The sequence below is a fragment of the Homalodisca vitripennis genome, chromosome 3, assembly GCF_021130785.1.
Source record: "Homalodisca vitripennis isolate AUS2020 chromosome 3, UT_GWSS_2.1, whole genome shotgun sequence".
Classification (NCBI taxonomy): Eukaryota; Metazoa; Arthropoda; class Insecta; order Hemiptera; family Cicadellidae; genus Homalodisca; species Homalodisca vitripennis.
Window position 1 is genome coordinate 115,190,545 of NC_060209.1, and position 25,825 is coordinate 115,216,369.

Here is a 25,825-nt window from a genome sequence, read left to right on the forward strand (position 1 = left end):
TGTGTATGTGTGTGTGTGTAAATATGGTATATAATATAAAAACGATATAATTGTGTGTAAATATACTATGAAATATTCAAAACTCTTTTGGCGTGTGACTTCTAAGGAGAAATAAGGTAGGCTATACAATAATAATTTAATTGCATGTTTTCTTAATTTTGGGAATAAAATATTGGTGGTAGCCGACATAAAATTTTTTTTATGAATAAATTAATGTTATTACCGGTATAGTATAGGTAATATCTCGTAATACCTTCATTCATAGTGTTTTTTTTTTTTATGATGCAGGGAGTTTTAAATGGTAGGTAAGCTCAAGAAAAACACTGCTACAAAATCTTTTTTGAAAACAATGATTTACTAGAAAGTTACAGCAAAATATCTGCACACCTAAATAATAGGCAAAAATAATGGAATTCCTTGGCCCTACTGTGTGCTAAGATATTAGTAGGTGAATGGGTTAATAAGATGACTCATTAATCGGTCAAGCATTGCCTTTTCAATTACTTTGGATATTTTTGATAAGAGGGATATGAGTCTGTAGTTTTCTATTGAGGTTGTGAGTCCTTTTTTTAAATTTTGGAATTATTTGGAATGATTTCAGGGTTTTTATGAAAATAACTTCCTTAACCCATTGGCCTACAACTACAAGTTATCTCATAGTATGGAAAAAGGACCCATATGTACAAGTACGAGTTATCTCGTAGTTGTGTAATACGTTAATAAAATCCAATATATATTATTAATACAAACAAAAAAATTAATGTTTGTCTGTTAATCTACATTACTTTATCTATTAAAAAAAGGTTTTGTAAACTAAATAAATTACGTCATTGATGAGAACAATAAAGTATAAACAATGCAACAGCCGAGGTCAGCTGAGAGCAGTAGACAGCTGTGTTGCCGTCAACGTTGCAATTCAGTAGCTCTAGTTGCCGGTTCGCGCTAACAAGGTTATGTTATTGTTTACGTTCATTTTATTTTGGGTTTCAAAATGAGTCAAAACGTATAAGAAATGATTTTGAAATTAATAACGTTTTGTTCGAAAGTACATTAGAAGATAGTGAATTTGAGGAAAGTGAAAAATCTATTGTTATTTCATGTTTAACAAATATTTTATATAGCAAAATTAACGTTTGTGCCCTATTTTTGCATAAAAGTATGTTTAAATAATTTATAAAATAAATTAGTTTTTAAAGGGCATAAATAATTTTCAATGTAGAAAAAAAATATTTGCTTTAAAAATTTATGTTTCAAAATATATAATTGTAAAGTTGTTTATTAAAAATAAAAAAAGTTTTTTTTTAAATAATTTGTAAAGTTGTCTATATAAAAGTCAGTGTAAAACTGAACAATTTAGTAAAAGTGTTATGTAAATATGTTAATATTTACTATTTGTACGGTCATTTATCTAAATCACTACAATTTGTGTAATATTTGCTGGCCTAACAGGGCCCAGCACCGACAGATATGGGAGGTATGGCAATGGGTTAAAGGATAGGTTGATGTGTGTTAATGAGGGTGGGATCTCCTCTTTACAATGTTCAAGTAGTTTTGAGGAGATCTCGTCAAATCCAATGGTTGGTTTTGATTTTGGGCAAGAGATAATTTTTGGTATATCGGATCCTGTGATTGGATTTATGATAAGTTCAGGCAGATTTTGGAGTTCAAATGGTTCTGTTACTAAATTAGGAATTGTCTAGTGACTCTGGTTGTTATCTGTAACTGTAATTAAATTGGTTATTTAGATGTGCTACTAGGAGAGGATCTTTTATTAACCTATTACCAAATCTATGGCGATTGAATGCCCCCGTTTCTGTATCTCTCTCATGGTTAATTACATTCCAGACGGCTTTATGTTTATTTTCTGAATTTTGAATAGAATATTTATTCATCAACAAATGTATAAGGCGAGTCACAATAATAGGATACATTGGGATTTATGACAAGAAGTCTTCTTCAATCCATCGTTCAGATACAAACTCACTAGATGCTTAAAAAGTTGAGGTTCCTTCCTTCAAAGCAATCTAAAATTTCACCAACAAACTTAATCAATGCATGTGTTGTTGGCAATCCTTTCCTGAAGTCTAAAATAGTCTGAAGTTATAAATAGACAATAGACAAATTCTTTATTTACAAATCATAAAGAAATGCAATGGTGTCAAATATTACATGGTTAGTTTTTATTGAGAGTATTGCTCTTCTCTTATCCAGTTCAGGAACTCATCCAAGGTGTAGAATGGACAGCTAGAGAGCAATTTTGTCAGTGATGTCTTCAGTCTCTGTCCTTGTAGCATTTTTATATCTTCAGGAAGTTGGTTGAAGATTTTTCTGCCCATGTAGGATGGCTTCCTTTCAAATAGTGCAGTGTGATGTAATAGCAGGTGAAAATTTGAAGCATGGGAGGTGTTGTAGGTATGGAAGTCATGGCTTCATTCCAATTGCTCTTTGTCAACATGAACTATGACTTCTCTGATGTATAGAGGCCGATAATGGTTATGATTCCCTGGTGAGGAAGGCATCTCTGCAACTTTCCCTTGGGCCAAGGTCAGACGTGATCCTGACTTCTCTTTTCTGTAGTAGCAGTATTGTATTTAAGTTTCCTGCAGTTGTGCCTCCCCAAAATGCAAGGCCGTACCTTAAGTGTGACTCGAATAACTGAACAATAGGCAATTTTTGTAGTTACTTCATCACTGACATGCTTTACTCTTTTTAAAACTTATAGGCATGAATTCAGATTTTTGGAGAGTATGTCAATGTGATTGTTCTATGATAAATTGCTATCAATAATCATTCCATTATGATTATGAAAGTGGGACTTTTGTCTCACTTTCCATTGTCAGGCAGTCCTGGAACTTCTTCTTGTCTCTTTCCAAAAGCTAATTGTTTGGTTTTTTCAGTGTTGACTACTAAATCGTTTGATAGGCTATGTTTAATGCATTGTAGGAGTTAATGGCTAAGTTATTTGGAGAGGATTCGGACACTAGAAGTGTTGTGTCATCGGCATACATCACTGGATCATAGTACACTCCTAAGTATTGTGGCATGTCATTTGTTATGAGAATAAACAGGACCGGTCCCTACACTGAGTCCTGAGGTACGCCTCTTTTAACAGGCAGAGGCTCTGATGTTATTGTTTGTGAGAACCTTTTTTGTGTATATTGAATATCTACTGTCTGGCTTCTTCCCTCTAGATAATTCTTAAACCATTCTTTGGCATGTCCTTTAACTCCCAAGTTTTTCGAGTTTGTAAAGGATCAGGACATGCCCTAGGCAGTCAAAAGATTTGTTGAAATCGAGCATAATGCCAGTGACCATGTTTTTTCCTTCCAAGTTATCAATAATGAATTCTGAAAGTGTGATAATGGCCGATGTTGTAGACCTTCCTTTAATAAAACCATGTTGATTATCTGTTAGAAGGTTGTGTAGTTCACAGTGATCCATTAGTCTTTTCTAAACTACTTTCTCAATGACTTTGAAGCAGGTTGGGATCAGAGATATGGGCCTATAGTTAGTAGCCTTTGTGTGGCTTCCGCTTTTAAGCTTTGGATATACCTTATTACGTTTGAGGGCTGATGGAAAGTGTCTTTGAGCAAGGGATAAATTTGTTATTTTGACTAGAGGCCGAGGTCAATGCTTTACTGCAGTGTTTCAACATTTTTGCTGAGATTTCATCAAACCTTGCTGATATTTTAGGTTTAAGACTTTTAATTATGGCCTCAAGTTCATGTTCATTAGTGGGAGGCAACTGGGTTAAATCATGGTTTATGATTTAAACTAGTGGTATGCTTTAAGCAGTAACACGACAGAGCGGTAGTAACCGCGATACAAACGGGTTTTTGTTCTTAAGTATTATCCAGTCGGAGAAGTTGGGTCTCCGGACGAAGTTGTCCAACTCTTATTCTTTAAAGAAAATAGTGTTTTGGAAAGATGTGTGTTAGATAGATAGCACAGGCCTAAAATGTACAGTGTTATAAACAGGCTTCATTGTTCGGTTTGTTGAATAGTATAATGTTTGACGGTTTGATAAGAGGTGTAACCCAGGTTTTTGAGTACACTAGAATGTCAGTTGGATTTATACAAAGCTTAACCCTTTGAGTGCCGCAGCGTTTTGCTATATGGTATGCATAAAATGCCGAGCGAAAATGCCTGATTCTGCAAGAGTCTGGTTAAAATTTCATAACAAATTTATTTATTGGTATAAAGTCTTGGGTTTTTGTTTTTTTTTAGATAAATATATTTTCTTTATACATATAATACATTGATCACTTATTTAACGTTTTTATACAAATAAAAAAATCATTAACAAAAACTTTATGAGCAAAAACATTTTGTTTTTTTATTTTTACACAACTTAGTGTTATTGAAATATTTTATTTTTTCACTTTTAGTTATTCTATCTTATACTCCATTTAATTCTTTACAAAAAGACATATAAACTTTTTTTTATACTTATAAATAAAGTTTGGAAAATAAATATGAAAATATGAACCACTACAAAACTAGAAATTTTCTAACCTAACCTAACACTCTGTGTATTGTCTACACTGATAATGCTTAAATCTAATGCCTGCAATACTAGGTCTTCATTGTCAGCAATGTTTTTCCGACTCATTGTTTATAAATATCACTGAACAAACACGAAAAACATAAAAACTGTACAAATGTATTTAGTAAAGTACTAGCTGCTTACGATCGCCGTAACTCGTGGCTAAGTCATTGTTCTACTTACCCACAGACTAGAATAACATACACAAACGAAATAATTTGAAGATACTAACACTACAAACCCATTTACACTTTAAAACTTTCAATATCCTTTGTGAAATAAACAGCAGCGCAAACAAAACACGTGACAGCTTGTCCGCGTAGCGGTCGATTCTAAAATCGACTGACGCAAAACCGCCGTAAAAATCAGAATCTAACCAGAATGCAACAAAACCTACATCAAAAGTTACGTTGAAGCCTTTGGAATGCGTATGTATAGTCATTGAGCCAATTTAGATAAATACTATGTCAAATATAAGCGTTACTGCAGAAGTTGCTAACAGCGATTCTGGCAATCAATCAATCATCTTTATTCATATTTGCACAGTAAATACAAGAAAGTGTCATATTTTATCTTATATCTATATATAATTATTTTTTCTCAGTAGTACACTATCACTACAATACAGAATTTTAAACAATTCAAAGACAGAACAATGCAGTTACACACTCATTTATACTTAATTAAAAATTTTTTATTACCACCAAAACTAACATATTTTATTGCTGACATTTTAATTGTTGTGAGAAATAAACTCTTCTATAGAGTAAAAAGCAGTGTGTGCTAAGAATCTTTTCATCAAACTTAAAAAGGTATTAGGGTTTTGCTCTTTTTTTATGATTTGGGGTAAATATTCAAAAAATTTATTTCCTTTAAAAGTGGGGTTTTAAAAAAAAAAAAAATAATTTATGAGGTTCAACCAATCTATGTGACCTAGTGTTATATCTATGGGATATTGCAATTCTTTTATTGAGAAATAGAAATTTAACTGACTCGTAAATGTACAAACTGTAAACTGTAAATATATTAAGTTCTGAAAACAAATGTCTAACAGAATCCTGCATATAATGCGGGATCGCTGACAGCGATGCTCCGGCACTCAAAGGGTTAATAAGATACCATTTGGAGATGAAAGTACTGGGTTAGTTAACAACAAGCAACGTCGAGAAAAGGGTGCGAGCGTCCTGTTGCTCAGCAATGACAGACTGAGTCGAGGATTGAGCAGCAGGAGAAATATTTTATGTTTAGAATTGGCGGCGGATAAGCGCCATCGTGTGGTACTACCCTGCTGTTCATGTCTGCCATTGTTAGTGTCGAGTGTTCTCCTTATGTAAAACACAAACATTAAACTGTAAGTTCCCGCCCAATCTAGCGTTCTCCACCCACCACTAAACGCTCGTATCGTGGCCTAGGCCTCAGTTGGTCTCTGACGATTACTCCTCACACACGTTCACGATTATCATCAAATTATATAGGTTAAAACAAAGGAAGTGACGTTATGTTTTGATATCACGGTCACATCCAAATCTCGACTGAACTGCCAAACAATGGACACTGTCAAAAAATGGCGCAAGGTTTGTGTCCAACTAAACATCACTAGTCTAAACGGTTGCAAGAGATCTTGCAAGCGCTGCCGTAACCATTGCCGGACAGTTGGTTACAAGAACTGGAGAACAGTGTCGGCTATTAGAATTTCAATTATAAACATTGTCAAGACACATCACTGTCGTGTGAACAGACTTCGTCTTGACACCCGGAACCACCAGCGATACAACTGTACCAAGTACTTGCAACAGTTCTTGTGAGTAAAACTGTTTATATTGTTCACATTATGCTACAGTAGTTGTGCAAATTCTCTCGTAACTTTACTTGCCAGTGTAAACTGAACTTAATTTTGTTGTCAGTCTGCAAACGGCAAACGGCCAGCCGATTGAATCAGCCATGCTCATCAGTTATCGTCTTCAGAGCGGCATTGGTTAGACGACAGCTGGAAAACCCATCAGTTCTCTGGTTAACTATTTACTGGAACGATTTCTATGCACACGTGACGATCATTCGGACGATTCGAACGGTTCAAACCAAATAGTCCAACGTGCATGATGGTCTTTATGTCTTGTTGTTTCGTATTCCTCGACTGTAATCTAACTGACTAAGTGACTGAGTTTGCACTGTCTATTCGTGAACAAAAACTATCGGCAGTACTTAAATTACCGATTGGTGAAACATGTTTCTGTAGTTCTTTGCGTATAAAACTATTTAGAAATATATAGCAACAGAATTTTATAAATAATATTATAATTGAAGTTCGTTTTTCCCATGTCTATATTTTCCAAAGCTTTCATGTCTGCTGGTTATATGCACGGACTCTAGCTCCTCGATAGTAAACAGACGATCGCTAGTTCGTATTTTATCCATATGTCGTACTTTGCATAGTTGTAAATCAATATATTATCTATAAATAAACATCCATACATTTTTACGTAAATGTTCTGTAAGCTTATTTTATACCCTACCATTTCTATTTCTTAAAAAGGAAAAATGACTTAGAGTTTTAAATATATTAATTTCCCTGATTCTCTGCAAATTCCTTTGAAGTAACATGGTATTCTTAGGCTTCCCCCACCCCTACATAAGATAAATTAATTAAATAGAGTTCAGATGAAAGTATTTGGTTTATTTGTTTATTTGGTTTGATTGTATTGAACCGACCTTGTGTACCGTCGAAATCATTGTCTCGTACTGAAAGTTCGTCTACCGCTAGACCTTTGACCCACAATACTGGGCTGCAGTCTGCCCCACGTTAGCGCTATGTTATCTTTGTATTTCCAAATTGGATACATGAATTTTATAAAAATCACAGAAAGGAAAGTTATTAGGTATACACAATGTTATGTCGACACATCGAAAGACATAGTGATAAAAACTAAGGAGCTTAAAATAGGTGATAGCAATAAATCATCACCGAATTTCTCGCATATCACAAGCGACGAAAAGCTAGAGCACCGCAGCTTTGTGGCACTTCTTGCAAATACTGTTAGTAATGTTAAAACGCCATCTTTGCACTTGGCGTAAGAGTTAAATACAGTACTACAGTTGTCTACTTGGTTTAAAAATAGACTTAATAATCAGAAATTTTTGACCGGGAAAAAACCGGGAATTTGAAAAGAGGTTTTGAGTGGCCACTCTGAAAATGATATATCAGCAGTGGTACAGTAAATATTTAAGTTAATGTTGGACAAGGGGCTGCCATCTTGGCTTGTTGAAAGTTCCACAGTTGAATGGAGACAAAATGGTGAATCACTAACCTATTACAACCTATATATAATTTTATAATTGTTTGGTTGTCATTCACTTTTTACTCATTATTTTAGAACAATATAAAATAAAATTGCATATGCTGTTATATTTTTCTCAAAAAACATGTTTTAATTTCAACTTTGATATTTTCAGATATGTGTCTCTAAACTGAAAAGATACATTGCTGATGAAAATGAATCTTCTAAAGTACAGATGCCTTTAATACAATCCTTCATGAATTCTGACTTCATCAGCTCTGTATTTGAAATGTATGCAAAAACAACAAACACAGCTCTTTGGAGACAGTTGACTGTGAGTAGCAATTAATAGCAAGTAGATGATTATTCATGTAAGTAATGAAAAGTCAATATGACTGCAAAGTATTGTACTGTGAGTATCATATGCTAATATCAAGATGTTTCAATATTATTTGCATCCAAAGGTGGTTTATGGCACAGTGTTCTCAAGGTCACTCAGTATAGAGCAACAGTAAATGTGTCAACCCTTGTAATAGTATAAATTTAACCATTAACTATGTGTAGTCAGGTAAAACTCTAGAGATTCCCACTACTACTGGATATGGTAGTGAAGGATTATATGATAAAACTTTACATGCTAAATGTTGTACTTGTCAACTAATTTATTAAAGATATATTAGTTGATCTCAATATAACAGTTGTAAGAAAAATAAGATATAAATAGTTTAAGATATTAGTTGATTACCTTTGGCAGTGTTGTATTTTCCTATTTTCAGATATACATTTTATTTTCAGAGACTTATTGGTATAATGGCAGAACAAGTCCACCTATTCAAATTGCCTGTAGAACGGCTTTGGGAATACCCAAACATTCATGAAGATTGTTCTGCATTTGCCACTTCTTTCTGTAGTGCAGTTGAAAAGAGTAAGTGTTTTTACCATAAATATTTATCTTAAATTCAGGTGAAGAATCAAAATCTTACAACATGAGATCATTACAGGACATTTAAATAACTTCTGCATAGAATTTTAGAACTTGTAATATTGTTTGTTCTTCATGTCTCTATTATGAGGAAGAATATAAGTAATATCATTTGGGGAAATTTAATAGTAAAGAAATGAATGTAGAAGATTAGTCAGGGTGGCCACCCGACCGAGAAAACTGGGAAACCAGGAATAATCCCAGAACTCATAAAATCAAGATAATTTGACAGCTCTTTGAATAAAGAACTGATTAATCATAAAACATTGTATTTACGCAACGTGGCTCGTGAAATTGTGAATAAAGATTGACATGTGTTCGTGAGCTACATCTGGCGCCGATTGATCTAAGATTACCTCCACTAGTGTTGTGAGTTTATCTTGGTTAGTTCTACTCTTGTGCTGTGGCAAGCCCCCCCAAAAAAACATAACAATGTATTGGACAAGTAAAATTGGCCGACTGACCGTTTCTGACTTCGTCACTAAACTAGTGGTGTGCTTTAAGGCTGGGCCACACATGCCCGCACCGTGTCCGACACGTGAGTCGGTCGAGTGTTGGCCGTCATAAGGTGAAAGAATTGCAGTGCAGTATTCAACCTGCAAGTTCAGACATGTCTGCACTGACACCAGACCGTCGTGGCCGCACTGTCACCGATATGTGGAGTTTGAATTTTGACGGGCATGGTGCGGTCTACGAGCGGCATCAGTCATGGATATAGAACACTTATCGAAGAAGTAATGTTATTTATTTATATTATTTAAAGTTATGATCAATCAAGTGAAAAATATCAGAATGCAGAGTATAATGAGAATGTGTGGAAGAAGAAGGAGTTAAAATGCATAAATTTGAATAGAGTTTTGAAATATAATTCTATGTTAGTTACTGTTGCATTCTTCTTTTTGAAACTATTTAAATAGTCTAAAAGTTCTATTTTATTGAATTATATAGCCTACTAACTTTACATCCTGCGTTCGCGTACAAAATCATATTTATTGATAAAAGTATTAATATTTTTTACATTTAGAGTAAACTTGTCATATTTTCTTATTGTGCTAAAATTACAACAAATTTAAAGCACATTTAAACAACAACATTTAAAAACTATGTAGTACTATTGGTGTAGTGATTTTAAACAACTAAATTCGAATTATGTAAAATCTATAAAAAGTTTTCAGTAATTAAGAAATAACAAGGATATACTTATTTGTGCAAAATTCTAACTATCTTGGATGTATTGAAGTTATTTGATAAATTTATTCCGGTATTTTGTATGGATCATATTTAGAATGTTTCTATGACATTTTTATTTTTTATTTTTATTGTTTTCACTACAATAAAGTTAAATTAAAAATATTTTATTTGCAATAAGATTTTCATGCATGACAAAACTGTAGCATTGCAGTGTTTCATTCACCACAGCAATTAATAGAAATTACAACAATAAAATTAACATTCTTCATCTCAAGCAATACTTCATCTTCTGAATATTATTTAAGTATCTGTCACTTAGAAATCCAAAAGAAATATGTTCTTGTATAAACAGTAAAATTGTTGCGCTCGGTCTACATACTGACGTGTGGCCTCATGGTAACCGAGCCGAGCCCGCACCAACACTCGGCCGGCTCATATGTCGGCCACAGTGTGGGTATGTGTGTCCCGACCTTTAAGCAGCAGAGCTGTAGTAACCGCGATATAAACGGGATTTTGTACTTAAGTATTATCCAGTCACCGAAGTGGGGTCTCCGGACGAAGTTGTCCAACTTTTCTATTCTTTAGAGAAAATAGTGTTTTGGAAAGATAGATAGCACAGGCCTAAAACTAAAATGTACAGTGTTATAAACAGGCTTCAGAGTTCGGTTTGTTGAATAATATAATGTTTGATGGTTTGATAAGAGTTGCAGCCCAGATTTTTTGAGTACACCAGAATGTCAGTTGGATTTATACAAAGCTTAATAAGATACCATTTGGAGAAGAAAGTACTGGGTTTGTTACAACAAGTAACGTTGAGATGGGGAGGTTTTGCGTCCTGTTGCACAGCAATGACAGACAATTGAGCAGCATGAGAAACATTTAATGTTTAGAATTGGTGGCGAATGAACCACGCGTTTTTGTCGTCACAGCATTATTGATTGGACGACGGCTGGAAATCCCGTCAGTTCTCCGGTCAACTATAATAATAATAATAATAATCTCTTTATTGCATTCTTTTAACAATTTTTACATCGTATCGCAATCGTCAATAGTTTGTCAATTTACACGATTTTATCTACACATTCATGCAACCTCATACTCACAATTTATACAATCATTCAAGACACAATCGCATTGACCTCAGATCCAGCACTCTCAAATATTCCAGCGGCTTATTATGTATTCATCAACAGAGTAGAAAGCCTTGGACGCCAAAAGGAGTTTGAGATGCGTTTTAAATTGATTTTGATTATTGGAAATTTTGATTTATTCAGGGAGCCTGTTGATTAATCTGACACCAACTTCTTGCGGTAGATGTTGCGCTAGTGTCAATCTGCGTTGATGAGTTCGAAAGTTGTCCCTGCCTCTAGTTTCATATTGATGAACATTCCTGCCACGAATCAAGGTGCACCTTGATCTGCAGTACATGATCACCTTAAAAATATAGAGACAGGGCAGAGTCAGCAATCTCAACTCCATGATTCCCTACACGACTCTCTGTAATTCAAATTTTCAATAATTCTGACAGCTTTTTTCTGGAGTCTAAAGACGCGCTCCATTTTGTTTTTTGCACAACTTCCCCAAAGTCTTATTCCATACGCAAAATGAGGATGGACTAGGCCATAGTAGGCCATTCTTAAAACTTTGTTAGATTGCGCAGAGCATAAATACCTGAGGTACCAGGGTAGCACAGACCCTGTCAACATGATCGCTCCAGGTCAGTCCTTCGTCCAGAATCATTCATTCCCAAAAACTTTGTGGAATTATTTTCTTCGAGAAAGTTGTCATCCATAAATACGGCCGGACGCACGATTCGACCATACTGACGAAGGCCAAAATTTACTACAATTGTTTTTGACTGATTTGTTTTCTGATTCATTTCATTGAAATACTGAATGCATGTGTTCAATTCCATGAAAGAGGTGATTTCCAATTCTTGTATTGATTTACATTGAAACAAAGAGTCGTGTCATCGGCATATTGAACCAGTTTTCCATGCTGGATAACTGAATTCAATCCACCGACATAAAACAAAAACAGTAGAGGCCCTAGGATAGAACTCTGAGGAACACCGTGGGCTATTTTGATTTTGTTTGAAATGACGTTCGAAATCTTCACGCACTGATGTCGATCCTTAAGCTAAGAACCGATCCATAAGTGCTGAAGACCTCGAATGCCACATTTTTCCAACTGGTGCAACAGTGTCTCGTGGTGCACGCAGTCAAAGGCTTTGGACAGATCAAGAAATATGCTAAGCACATGTTCTCGCCTATCCAAACCACCGACAACATTGTCCAAAAAATAGTTCACAACGCCAATTGTGGATCTGTTTTTTCTACATCCAAATTGCTCTGGATTCAGAATTTCGAATTTTTCCAGAAAGCTTTCAAGCCTTTCGTAGAAAAGTTTTTCAAAAATTTTGCTGAAAACTGGAAGAATTGAGATTAGACGATAATTGCTTGTGAGACAAGGATCGTCCATTTTGAAATTAGGGTGATCTTGGCCGTCTTTAAAAGAGATGGAAAACTTCGTCTCCCATGAAAAATTGATCAATTTTGTTAGAGGACTCAAAATATGCTTGAAGCAGCGTTTGAGTAGCCACACTGACATCCCATTGGCGTCACTGGTCGTTTTGATTTTAGTCTCCATGACACGTGCTCCCTCCTCCTCACACACAGGAGCCAAAGCCATGGACGCAACAGGTACCCCAGTCTCTCCTCCGTGAGACTGAGGATTCTTAAATGACAAATTAGTAAAAGTAACGGTTGAAAAGTATTTATTGAACACATTTGCCACTTTTAATTTATCTTCAACAATTTCATTATTAATTTGGATTGCAATAGATTTGGAACACTTGTTGGAACCTCTATCTCGAGAAAAGTTATTAATTATTTTCCAAGCCGTTTTGGAAAAATGTTCACAGTTACCCAAGGCTCTATTGATGTCATAGGCTTTTGCAGCTCTTATAGATTCTCCGGTACCTCACATATCTCTACTGACGAAATGCTAGAGCACCGTAGCTTTGTGGAATTTCTTGCAAATACTACTAGTGATTATAAAACATCATCGTTGCATGTAGCGTAAGGGTTAAATACAGTACTACAGTTGTTTATTTTGTTTGAAAATAGATTAGATAATCGGAAATTTTCGACTGGGAGAACCGGGAAAAACCAGGAATTTGAAAAGAGGTTTTGAGTGGCCACCCTGTTAGTACAACTATAAATAGCTGTTATGGAATGCTTACCCATCAAATAGTTGCTACTCTTTATTACATAAAACATAGAACAAACCCTACCTAGTGAGGGGAGTTGGGGACAGGGTAGACAAATGGAAAAAAGCCAAGACAAACCCGTAAAAGAATACAAGAGCATAGAGGAAACTCAAACCTGCAGTAAACCGTCCAGGATAGGTTGGTGTATTCATAGCCCTTCACTGCATGGGTATGGTATGTATCCTCACTGGAAATAACTCTGTGGGAAGTTCTTGGACACCAAGCAGAGTTTCTGTATACCTTGTAGAACTTACCAAGTTTCACTATGATAAGTTCATAGAAGACACCACAACTGACAATCGAGAGACTCTCTGCACAAGTAATGTAAACCACTTACTGAAAGAGAGAAGGAGACTAAAATAGAGAGAGACTGATGTGCAACTGTATAGCATTGTGACCAAATCAAGACTGCTATTCAAGGATGAAAGCTGACCGACATTACACAAATTACAGATTGCGAAAACATGATTTTATTGTACTATGTTCATGAAAACCCTTTGATGAGTAACCTAATTAACAAATTATCGTAGTTCTTTAAAATATTTTGCTTGCAGTTCTGTATTTATGTACAAGCATCACTGCGAGTCTGCTGCATATTCTCATGAACGGCATCTGAAAGGCAGTGATTCTCCACAAAGTCTAAAGCGGGTCAGAGGATTTTAGACAATACCCACACCTTGCGTTTTAGAAGTTGTGTTACGTTGTACAATTAAAGAAAGTTTTAAGAGTCATGTGGTTGCACATACAATGAGATAGAGACCCACCACACACTGAATAATCACGAGTAGAGTGAAGGCTGGGGCAGTGTCAGAGAAAACGTGTCAACCAATCAAGTGATGTCACGTGGTCAAATTACAGCCGAGAGGGGTATTTTTAATTTCCTTCGACCAATGGGGAGCAATCACCACATTCTGTATCATTATATAAAGTCAGTGCATGTGACAGATCAAATTACTATATTCAAATATTTGCGGAGAATAGGCAAACGCTGAAGTGGAAAAACGTGTTGTCGGAGTTGTACTTTATTTAATTAATAGTAGAAAAATAAATTAACTTTACACAGGAACAAATTCAAATAATTAAATTGGGTCAAACACAAGTCAGATTAATTTTTTTTAATGTACTAATATAATGAGGCAAAAAAAGCTAATTTGGGAGGTCGAGACAAATTGAGTGTTGAAGGGCAATGACCCCTATGCACATGTTGCAAAAATTTGAAATAAAAAGTTGATAGATAAATAATTAATTAGGGCAAATAGAAAAGACTCAAATTGATAAATTGTAGTGGACGTAATGGAGTTCCGTATTTATTAACAATGAATTAGATTAAATTAAAGCATGAAGACGCTGATTTGAATGAGAGTGGCATTGTCCTAGACACTATGCCGCAATCTGGTAATCTTTCTTCTTGCGAGAAATCTCAAACGAAGCGGATATAGGAGAGATGCTCCTGACAGTGATGTGGACAAATTGTTTGTTTAAAGTAAAGATTTACCACAGGGCGATGGTATATAGCGTTTATAAATAAATTTACATAAAAGACGAAGCAAAATCAGTGAAATTAAGTTATAAATGGTGTGCAAATAAATCTAAATAACAAAGTGAGTTTCTTTTACTTAATATCTATCCCATCTGCCGAGAAAATTGGTAAGTGTTAATATACGTTATAGCCATAAGTTATAAGAAATATTAATAGACTTTCAAAATTTAAAACCTTTTAAATAAATTAGTCAATTCGGACAGTCTGAGATGAATTTGAAAAATTTCAGTATAAAGAGAAAGACGTACATTAAAATGCTATTTTGATACAATTAAAATTTTTATTAAATCAGTGACAATCTAGAAAGTATTGTGAAATCAATCACCTTTATCCTCAAAATTCAACACAGTGAGTTTTTTTTTATCTATACAAGGATTTAGCCTATTAGTCTTTCCTTAGCCACCTATTACCTTTCATGCTTCCTCTTATATATCCTTGTATATTCATTTTGATCTCTCTGATACCTTATTTCGTTGTTTTCATACCTTTCCTTTTCCTTCCCATAGTCATTAGTACCTCTACTTATTTAATAATTTTGTCTTCTCCTATCATTCTCAAACTCTACTCTATCCCTATTATATGTGTTCCTATTGTAGTATGGACCTACTCTAGTCAAACTATTTCCTCTTAAATTCCCTCTATATGGTGTATCTCTAGGTCTTAAATTCATATAAATTACATTCCTATTAAGTTTTGTCTCATTTCTCATGCCAAATGATTTTTATAACTTCTATTTGTGTCACTATTCAATATATTAAGTTGATTTGACAGGTTTTCTAGATCTTCAGATCTTTCCACATTTTGAGCTGCAGCAATAGCACTACTTATGGTTTTAGGAACATGCTCAACCCATGTCAATTCTGGTTTCTGAATACTGGCTTTTATTATAAAATTCCAATATATAGGTTACTATATTATCAGATCCAGCCCTATATGTACCATTTCTCATTAGTTCCTTTTCAAATTTGTTCTGTTCCCCTATGGACCAATAATTTTTTTTTAAAGCTCCTATAAAACTGTTCAAAGTTTTTTTAATTATTTATGTGCTGTTTTCCCCATTTTCCTGCCTAATTTTTCATGTATTTTAAAATTATCAATATCTGAAAGTCCCATATCCTTCCCTATTTTTCTCTACATATTTTTTACAAGCTTCCAAATATTCCATGGGATGTACATTGTTTTTTATTGGATCAAATTCCAATAAAACTATTTCTTTTATTCGTTTGTTGGTTTACTCATTCTCATATCCACCATGTTTTGATTTCTTATCCTACTCTTAAGTTCTGTTTATTTATTCATTAGTTTCTCTAGACTTTCATCCAATCTTTTGTTCAAGTATTTTTCTACTTTATTTCCCATGTCCTCTGTTTCCTGTAGGCTACTGCTCGTTATTGACTTGTTCTCTATGCCCTTACTTGTTTTACTACTTTCTCCATCCCTGTCTAGTTCTAAGTTTTATCTGTCTCGCTATCTACTCTATTCCTTACTCCATCCCTATCTACCCTACTATTTAACTAATCTAATTTTGTTTTATATCTCTTATTTTAGTTTCTCTAGCCTTTGATCTAATTTATTTTTATCATCCTCAATGTGTATAAACTTTTTCTCAATTTCCTTCGTATCTTCCTCTCTCTGATTTTAAAATTTCTTTATCTCCGTAGTAACCTCTTTTAATGTGACCTTTAAGTTTACTTTTCTCACCTTTGTTTATTTCAGCTTGTTTGCCTAGTTCAAGTCTGGCCCCCTCCTCCAATTTCTTTAACCCTTCATCTAAAGTATTTAAGTCTGTATTTATCTCTACTCTCATAACTTCCGTAGTTTATACTATTTTATTGTTCAATTCACCTCTCATTTGTTCCATATCTTGTCTTAGCTGCTCATTATTTCTCTGCATTTCCAATCTTAGTTCCTCTAAATTATGTTTTAACTCCCTTTTCAGTTCCTTTAATATAATTATTTGAATTTGTTCTGTGTAAAGTTAATTTATTTTTCTACTATTAATTAAATAAAGCACAACTCCAACAACATTTGTTTTTTCAGTTTACCATTTGTCAGTTCCCCGCGAATATTTGAATATTGTAATTTGATCTGTCACAAATGCTGCTGTAAAGTTCAAATAAATGTTTAAGAGCAGCGCCTGGATTTAATGCCAGCAAGTCCCTCATAACAACTATAGTTATCGGAAATAACACGGGAGCCTATTATGCCTCATGCCTTATTAACACCTTTGCTGCTCATTGGAAAATCTGTGAATCCACAATGCTTTAAAGGAATAAAACAACTTCCAGTTATCTATAAAAACAAAACAAAAACTTGTGGACGGATACTAAAATATTTATTGAATGCCAGAGGTTAAAAAATGTCTGATGAAACAGGGAATACTGGAAATGTGCTATTAGGGATACTTGGAAATTTATAACACTCCAAGTTATCCCTCAAACCTTGACAGAGAAGATGGAAAGTTTAAGTTGATTTTTTGCCACAGAATTTTACCCCAGTCCTTCAAACCATGGACCAGGGAGTGATTGAGGCCTTCAAGCATTACTACAGAAAAGCATTGCTTTATAGTGTACTAATTGACCAAAAATAAAATAAAATAATTCTTGAAATCTACAAAGATACTGACTTAAATGATGCTGTTCACATGGCTGCAGAAGCGTGGGCTAATGTCAAAGAGACTACCCTAAAAATAGTCTGGAACAAGCTTTGCCCAATATTTGACTCTGAAACTAGGCCTACACCACCTGAAGAACCTCATGAGTGGCTAGAAGGTGATGAGGATGATCCCAGCTATGAACTGGTGACAGATGACTACATAATAGCGCAGGTACAAGGGTCTGAAGATGACATTGATGAAGACGATGATCAAGATGATGACAACGTCTTGGTTGAAAAAAGTCCGACCAACGAAGAAGCCAACTAGTGGTTTGAGACTGGCATTAAATGGTTGCAGCAGTAAGATGAATGTGGTGCTGTGCAGCTGCTGTCTTTATAATGCATACGAGACTTAGCAGCAAAAAAGCAGGTGTTAAAGCTTAAGTAAACAAAAACATGTTTAACTGTTTCTTTAAATAAGATCTCCCTAAAAAGTGCTTATGTGTGTCCAAAAACATGTTTTTTTTTTTTTTTGCTTTCTCACCCATTTCTCTAACCTCAGCAAAAACCTAGACCTATTTTACAGTAATGTTCAGTTATCTAAAACATTGACTATATGAAAACCCCTCCTGCACCAATTGTTTCAGATAATCAACGCTCTACTATGATATATGTTATTATATTGCTTTATCCTATATTAAGTGTTAAAAAGACAAAAATGTAAATTTTGTTTCTTAGTAAGAATGTTACTTATGATCAAATTTGAAAAAGCCAGACACCAGATTTTTTTCAAATAATCAGCTGAATTTGGTCATTGGCTTAACAAGCTATAATAATGTTATGATTCCATTAAAATTTGTTAAATAGTTTTTTATTAGCAAATCTGTTTGTTGGAACGAATATCTCATCCGTAGCTTGTTTTTTAGTTCTCAAAAGAATTGGCACAACTAAGATGCTTTCAAACCAACATCACTACTTATTGCTTTTTTTTATTGCCTTGTCAGATAACAGTGATTGATTCCCCAAAACTTTGTGTTCCAGGAGATTGGGATAGCAGTGTCCAGTTACAAAGGTTGCGCGCTATCCAGCCTCCTTGGTTGCGGTATAAAGTGGCTATGACTTGGGTTAACTTTCAACTGAATATTCGGATACTGGACTCTGATCTCACAGCTTTAGTATGTAAACTGTTATATTACATTTAGTTCTTACATTGATTATTGTTTAAATGCTCATTAATTATTATATTAGTCTTTATGGATTTTAAGCCTTGGTTTTCTCTTAAGTAAAAACTTCCTATTTATCATAATTTAATATGCCTATTAATTCTTGTTTAAAGTTTATTATTGATTATGGAAGGTTGGAAAGGATTCCGGACAGATGTACTTACTTTTACTTATACTTTTTGTAACATATAAGGATGGCAAATGTCCGAAATCCTATTTTCCTTTCATTGCCAATTAAATTTGTATTAAGTTTATTTATTTTTAAACTTGGTTTTCATCTTTTAGGTATAAAGCAAATAAAATTAAAATTATTAATGGACCAATTCCAAAAACATTCAATTCCTGTCCTGATACGAATTTTATGGTCTTGATTCTATTCTGATTGATGTGTTTTTTTTTTCACAAATAAATAAAAATATTGCCCAATTCTAAGAATAGTATCAACATTTTTATTAGAACTCAGGATTACAATTCTGATACCAATAAAAAAAATTGGTATTGATTCATGTAGAGTATAAATAATTTCTAAGAATAATAACTTAATTGTAACTAAAGAATTTAGATTGATAGGAAGAGCAGGTTTAACTTTACAAACTGGAAGGATATTTTGTTTCTTCGCCATGGGGTCATTAACAAAAAGAACTCTATGAAGAAGAGAAATGTCCTTCCAATTTGGTAAATGTAAGCCTGCTTTTCTTATTCTGCCTAAATTCTTGTGTTAAAACCTAACTGTTTGCCCTCTGTAATGATAAATAATAATAACTAAAAATTTTGTTAACACCAATGTAAATCTGGACCGTAGGAGTAACCAGACAATATTTTAAAACCATCCTTAGCTGTGCTAAAACATTTTAAGATATAAATATATGCATATTCTTATAGAGGACATTTATATAAATTACAAGATAAACATATAACAAATGCTAAGAAGTGGACATTTTTGTATAGACACAACAGACAGGGCGAAATACGAACATAGTTGGGCATAGAAAATAAAAACTGCAAGCTAAATATTATTTACAAAATCACAATAATTTTTTAATTTGGTTATCTGTTAACGTGTATACATATACAACATATGACAAAAACATATTTTAGCAATTAGTAATTTGTGTATTGACAGTCTGCAGTCGTACGCGAGAATAGACTTATTTGAATTCAAGAGTGGTGTTTACATACATCAATATTTGTGATATTGTGAAATTGTAACTTTCCAAGTGTATTTTTGGCACTTATGTTTATTCTATTCATTATTTTGTAATAAAATACTTTGAAAACATCGGTATCAGAATTGATTGAAAGATCTGAAGTATTGTTAATCCTGGATAATGCTAAGAATTGATGAATTGTAATTGACTCACGCCTAATAAAAATATATGAAAGGATTGTGTTGTGTTGTAAATACATTTAAACTCTTTTAATTTTATTTAACATTTTAATAGAAATTTTACCAGTAGATATTATTTGTAAAGGATAATTATGTTTAAAATTACCTATCAAAGAACAGTGTTTGGTTGTTTTTATTTTATACAAAGATGTAAGACACATTGAACCTTACTGTTTGTTAATGTAAATTTTTGGGTATTTTATAAATTTAATTACATTTAAAACACAAACTAATAGTTAAATTAATGTATGTAAAAGCGTAAAATAAATTTCTTTTTGAATTTGAAAAATTATAATTTACTTGTTTTGTTTAGTTTCTGGTAGATAGTAACTCATCATTGGAGGTTCAGTCCGGAGAAACCCCTGAGGCTAAGCAGCACGTGTTAATTGAAAGCGGGTAATACTGTCAAGTTTACATATCAAGTTTACAGTTGTGTTTCTTTTTTCATTTACTTCTACTGAAACAATAACAAAGTTTGAGATTAGGACACTGAAAAAACGTGAATTGTGCACCAGCTGATTTTTCAGAACTGTGAAATTGAAAATGGTAATACTCTGACAAATTATCAGGTTATCGGTAAATTTATTTATTATTAATAGAGTGAATTACTTTAAATGTATTAAATTCTAATTACTGAACAATACAAGAAGTTTTCAATTTAGGATAACCAGACTTTCAAAAGTATTACTTAATATAATACAAGTGACAACTAAACCCCAAAGTCCTTAATTATTTTACATTATACATTGATATTCATCATATAGTGAGAACTTGGAGATGATTCAACGTTGTCAACAATCATCAAAGTAATTTGATATTATTCTTGTTTTTTCTTTGAAACTCTTAATTATCAGAATATTTTTGAATGAATATTATCAGATTCAATTTACTTTTCTAGGTTGAGATTATTCACATGCATGTAAAGAGTCCAGTCAAGTTGGAAAAACCTGTTAGAAAAGTAAGTACACATTTATTATTTTTAACCTACTCATTCTGGGTATTCTCATGAACTGATATCATTTAATATACAGTAGTTTTTACGACCTTTTGTCTTCAGTTTAATTATGATTATTGTCAGTCATTCCGTAGTTTTTCGTGCTGATCTGCAATCTATTTTTACAACAAGAAATAAGTGGTAATCATAAAAAATACATGTTCCATGTTATATATGGTTTATTATGAATTCATTCATGAATAATTTAACAGTGGTCACCCGACCAGAAAGGTAAAAGTGGTAAAATATCTGCAATTTCTTAAACATAATGAAGTGGAATTCAGATTAAAACTTTCTATTTTTCTTCTATCAAATTGACTTTGTACTGGCAAAACGTTGTCCCCAAATGGATGACAATTCTTTTTATTTTACTAGGTGAAACTGAAATGTTTGGTGCAATGTAGGATATTTAACCTTTGACTTGTTACTTTCTTTACTTCATTTACCTCCTGCGTGACTTCCTTTGGCAATGTTGGCTGGATTCGGTATTATGTATATAATTGGGTGTTAAGGGATGGTTATTTTTGATTTTATGTTATGTATTACTTATAATATTTAGGATTTACTTTTTCTAAAAGTAAAAACACACACTTTTTACTTATATAACTATAAATTCACCGTCATAATATTAAAACATTTTGCATGTCATAGCTAGGTGTAGGCCTTGCAATGTTTAACACATTCACTGCGGCCGGCCCCATACGGGGACGGCGGAGCTGCGCGCGTAGAACGGACGTCCCCAGATGGGGCCGCCTTGCAGCTCTACACACAAAGCCTTAGTGTGATTAGCCATTCGTTGTAGACTGTTGAATCTTTGCCGCATTTTAGGTTATGACCAACGCTTTATTGTGATCGGTTTCATTCGCTTTTACCCATTACAGTTCTTTTTCAATAACTTTCACTCCAGCAATGAACAAAACTATGACAGTGATGGTTCTGTGGATATCATACAAAGAGTTTTTGACGACTCTTCCTCAGACAATTCATCTGCTTGTTCTGAAAGTGACGACGAGGCTAATGTTATTGAGGTTCCAACTTGGAGTATTACAACAACAGGTATGAGGCATATTGAATTCGTCAGAACCGAATCTTTGTTAGTATCAGTCCCGGGGGTTGGTTCCCCAATAGATTTTTTCACACTCCTACTTGACGATGTTTTCCTGGAAAATATTTGCAAATTTACAAATGCTTATGCTTTCAATTGTGTATACAGTAAAACCAACCTTGATACCGAAATCAAGAATAAATCCGTGGAAAGACATCACTATACCCGAGCTGAAGACATTTTTAGGCGTTTTATTGCACACAGGCACAAAAATCAGATACTACCGTAGGTGGTGTAGGGCATACTTAGAGGGTTGTCCTACACCTTTTGAAGGATTATTTGGAGCAAGGCTATTCAGTGTATATGGACTTTCAATGAAACAAGTAAGTGATATCAGCAGCAGAGCGCTCGTAACAACCTTCGACAGTATGGGACCAGCACAATATGCGGCCGGCCCCAGTAGGGGCTGAAAATTATGACGTCACAGTTCCAGGAAACTCGGCTGGAAACGTCATTTAGACCTTCAATCCTGCCTTTCCACCGTACAAGGGAAGTTTTTTTCTACATAAAAATTTTTCAGCATCCGGTAACCCTAATTATGCTTTTTGCCGCAGCGAATGTGTTAAATTTCTAGCAGTACGATCACTGTGTAGGCCTTTATTACATACCCACCCCATTATTCGTGAATAGCAGCTTCAATTTCATTTAGACCTACGCCTAGATTATGGAACTCTTTTTACCAAAGTTCTATTTTAGATTTATTGTAAGTATTTTCTGAATTATTAGTCCATAAAACTGTCACTTTTACTGTCTCTGATATTATTTGTTACAGCTATAGCGTAACTGTAGAAAACACAAAGTAATTATGTGTAGTCTAATCAAAATAAACAAAACAGGTATATCTGTGTATACTGAACAGTGCTTATAGATATCGTTCACTATAACTAATCACCACATAATTTTTACAATTGGAATAAGAGAAAGGTGTTCAAATCAAATCAAAACCAACATGAACATGGTGTACACATTCAGTACAATTTAATAAACAGCCAACTTACTATGGAACAACAATGTCAGCAGCACCTAGCTGGATCGCAACAAAGACCTATTAAATATATATTGATTTTACTTTATCAGTGCTAAAAATTATTGCTTGTTTAATTCTCTACAAGTTATTATTCGTAATCAAAATTAAAAATGGAATTAATGTTATAGTTTAAAGAAATTTGTAGTTACAGGAGAATTGCTATATATTAAGGACTAAAAGTTGTATGTATACTTTTAATTTTATAGATGATTATTTTAGTTTTTATGAAAGTGTTTCATAAATTTATTCCTTTACAAATACAAGTATTTAACTGTACATTTTTAATTGTTTCTATTTATATTGCAAATTTAAAAATGAATTAAAAATTGAATACTGGCTCTACCCAAGGGCAATAATAAATTATTGGGATACAGTGGAATGTATAAACTGTATGTTTAATTGTATTTACAAAATCATTATATTTAATTTCTTTGTTTATCCATCTATAGGTTTTCACACACAAAGTACCAGACAATTATTTAATGATCCTCTGTTCATTCACTGTTGAGCAGCTGTGCGTAGATGTAGGAGACATGCAGTGATGAATTAAAATCAACTGGTGGCACAGTATTGCTCACAGTTTGCTCATTTTTACTTTTTATAGGATTGGACATTTTCTAAACACCACAAAATGTTAAAAGCAATCATATTGGGCTTAATCGAAAAAGACATGTCGAACCTCAAATAGGGTAAACTTTGTAATGCTTTTATACAAGTCAAGTCTATGGTAAATAACTAAAAAGTGATTCAAATCAGTTAACATGTTTTAGCACATAGGCCGAATAGAAAATTCATTCTATATACATACATAATGTACAACAATTTTTTACGGATTCCATCTTAGAATGGGTTGTATTAAAAGTGTGTTATTTTAGTACAATTCATATTTTAATTAACACGCCCTAAAAACAAATACAAAAACATAGGGTTATGTTTTAATGACTTCTAGAAGGTGCATTTGCATGATCAATTCAAAATATTTTTAGAGATGATCTGTTATTTTATCTTAGTTTTTTATGAGAATCATTTCATATATACAGTAAAGAATGTCATTTTTATTTTAAGCAAATAATCTATCATTTAGGTAAAATGTGACAAGAGAGTGATCACCAGAAAATCACTTGTGGACATCAAGAAAGTGACCAAGAAAAATCAATATGGTAAGATAAAAACTAAATTTTTTAACCTAGAACCAGCATGGGAATGTCCTGTACCGGTACAGTATTTTACGCCTAGTGTTTTATTCAAATAAAAGTATATTGACCTGAACAATGCTCCAAATATAACATATGATATATTAAATTATTGGGATGATACACAGAAGTATGTTTTACTATTAAAAACAGTAGTAATGGAAATGGTTTACATTAGCATTTTATTCTGTAGCCTACATAAGAAAAGGTAAATTCGGCATAAATACAAAATGTATATATTGTTCCAAATTTAACCCATATAAACCCAAGATCTAGAGGAATTTACAACCTGTCGGTACTTTCTGTAGTTTCCTGCTGGCCCAAAATAGAAACTTGGCACCTACAAGTTTGTTGCTGCTTTCAAAAATAAAAAAAATGTCTACACAGTATGTGCCACTTTCTAGAGCATTGCCACTTGTCCTGTGCGATTTCAAGTCGACAGTTCTTTTGGTCTTCTGTCAGCAGCCAAGGAACAAATTTTTCCGAAACACAGTTCATTTTTAAATCTTGGTGTAAAATGTTACAAATTGACGATTTTGGTATTCTTAAATCTTCTTCCAGCTCTCGGACGGTCAATCGATGGTTTTCATTAATTGCTGCACGCACACGTTCAACATTTTCAGTGTTTCTGGCCGTTGAAGGCCAGCCAGATCGGTCATCACTCTCCACTGATATGCGGCCATTTTTAAACCGCCTAAACCACTCTTTGATTTGTGTATCGCCCATAGACACGTCACCATAAACTTTCCGTATCATAGTAATCATCTCTGATGCTGAATGGCCAAGTTTTTGGCAAAATTTAATGCAAATGCGCTGCTCAACACGTTCAGTCATATTGAAATGCGACGCATACACACGGCAGTACTGTACGGAACAGAGCGCTGTGACTCACTGAGTGTCTGTTATCGTATTCAATGCCTAATATGGGAAGGAGTAGGCCCGCCCCTCCCCTCCAATAACCGGTTCGAGCCGGTCGCTTACGCCGCAGCCGCCTTCTGGTCGGCGGTCGGATACTTTTTGGACAGACCTCGTATATACTAGCAGTTGCCCGCGCCTTCGCACGCAATGTCCTGTTGAAAAACAGTACACTTTTTTGCACGTATTCTTTTTCTATCACATTCTAAACACTCCTGAGGTAATTGATAGTCGTTCCTTTGTGAACCTCTTGGGCGCATTATGAAGGCATGTACCATATTTCCTGCCTCTATTTTTCGTGGTTTTTGCTAGGTGTTGAGAAGTTATTCAGTACAATATATGGATGAATCTTGATAAACTAATTAGGTTATAAATAATCAAATTCGGTCTGTTAAAATTTCTGTGTAAGACATTTCCAGTATTATTGTGGAGTGTCTTTTGCTCCGATTAAGAAAATGTATGAACAAAACCAATTTCGATCATAAAGCGTCATCTTTTAGCTCTTTTCATTTACCTTCGATCTTACCAAATTCGATTACCTTATTTGCAAATATTCACGGCTTTGTACAATGAGGTTGTTT

At 33.9% G+C, this 25,825-nt stretch overlaps 1 protein-coding gene across 4 annotated transcripts in view; it reads left to right on the forward strand.

Moving 5' to 3' along the window:
- Window positions 1-25,825, forward strand: part of LOC124357354 — a 77,198-nt gene that overhangs the window by 30,816 nt on the left and 20,557 nt on the right. For all 4 annotated transcript variants that reach the window (XM_046809071.1, XM_046809073.1, XM_046809072.1 and 1 more), the window contains 5 exons: window positions 7,997-8,155; window positions 8,617-8,746; window positions 18,442-18,575; window positions 20,909-20,968; window positions 24,221-24,296. In XM_046809071.1, the coding sequence (XP_046665027.1) occupies window positions 7,997-8,155; window positions 8,617-8,746; window positions 18,442-18,575; window positions 20,909-20,968; window positions 24,221-24,296 (559 nt within the window). The remainder of the gene's footprint in view (window positions 1-7,996; window positions 8,156-8,616; window positions 8,747-18,441; window positions 18,576-20,908; window positions 20,969-24,220; window positions 24,297-25,825) is intronic.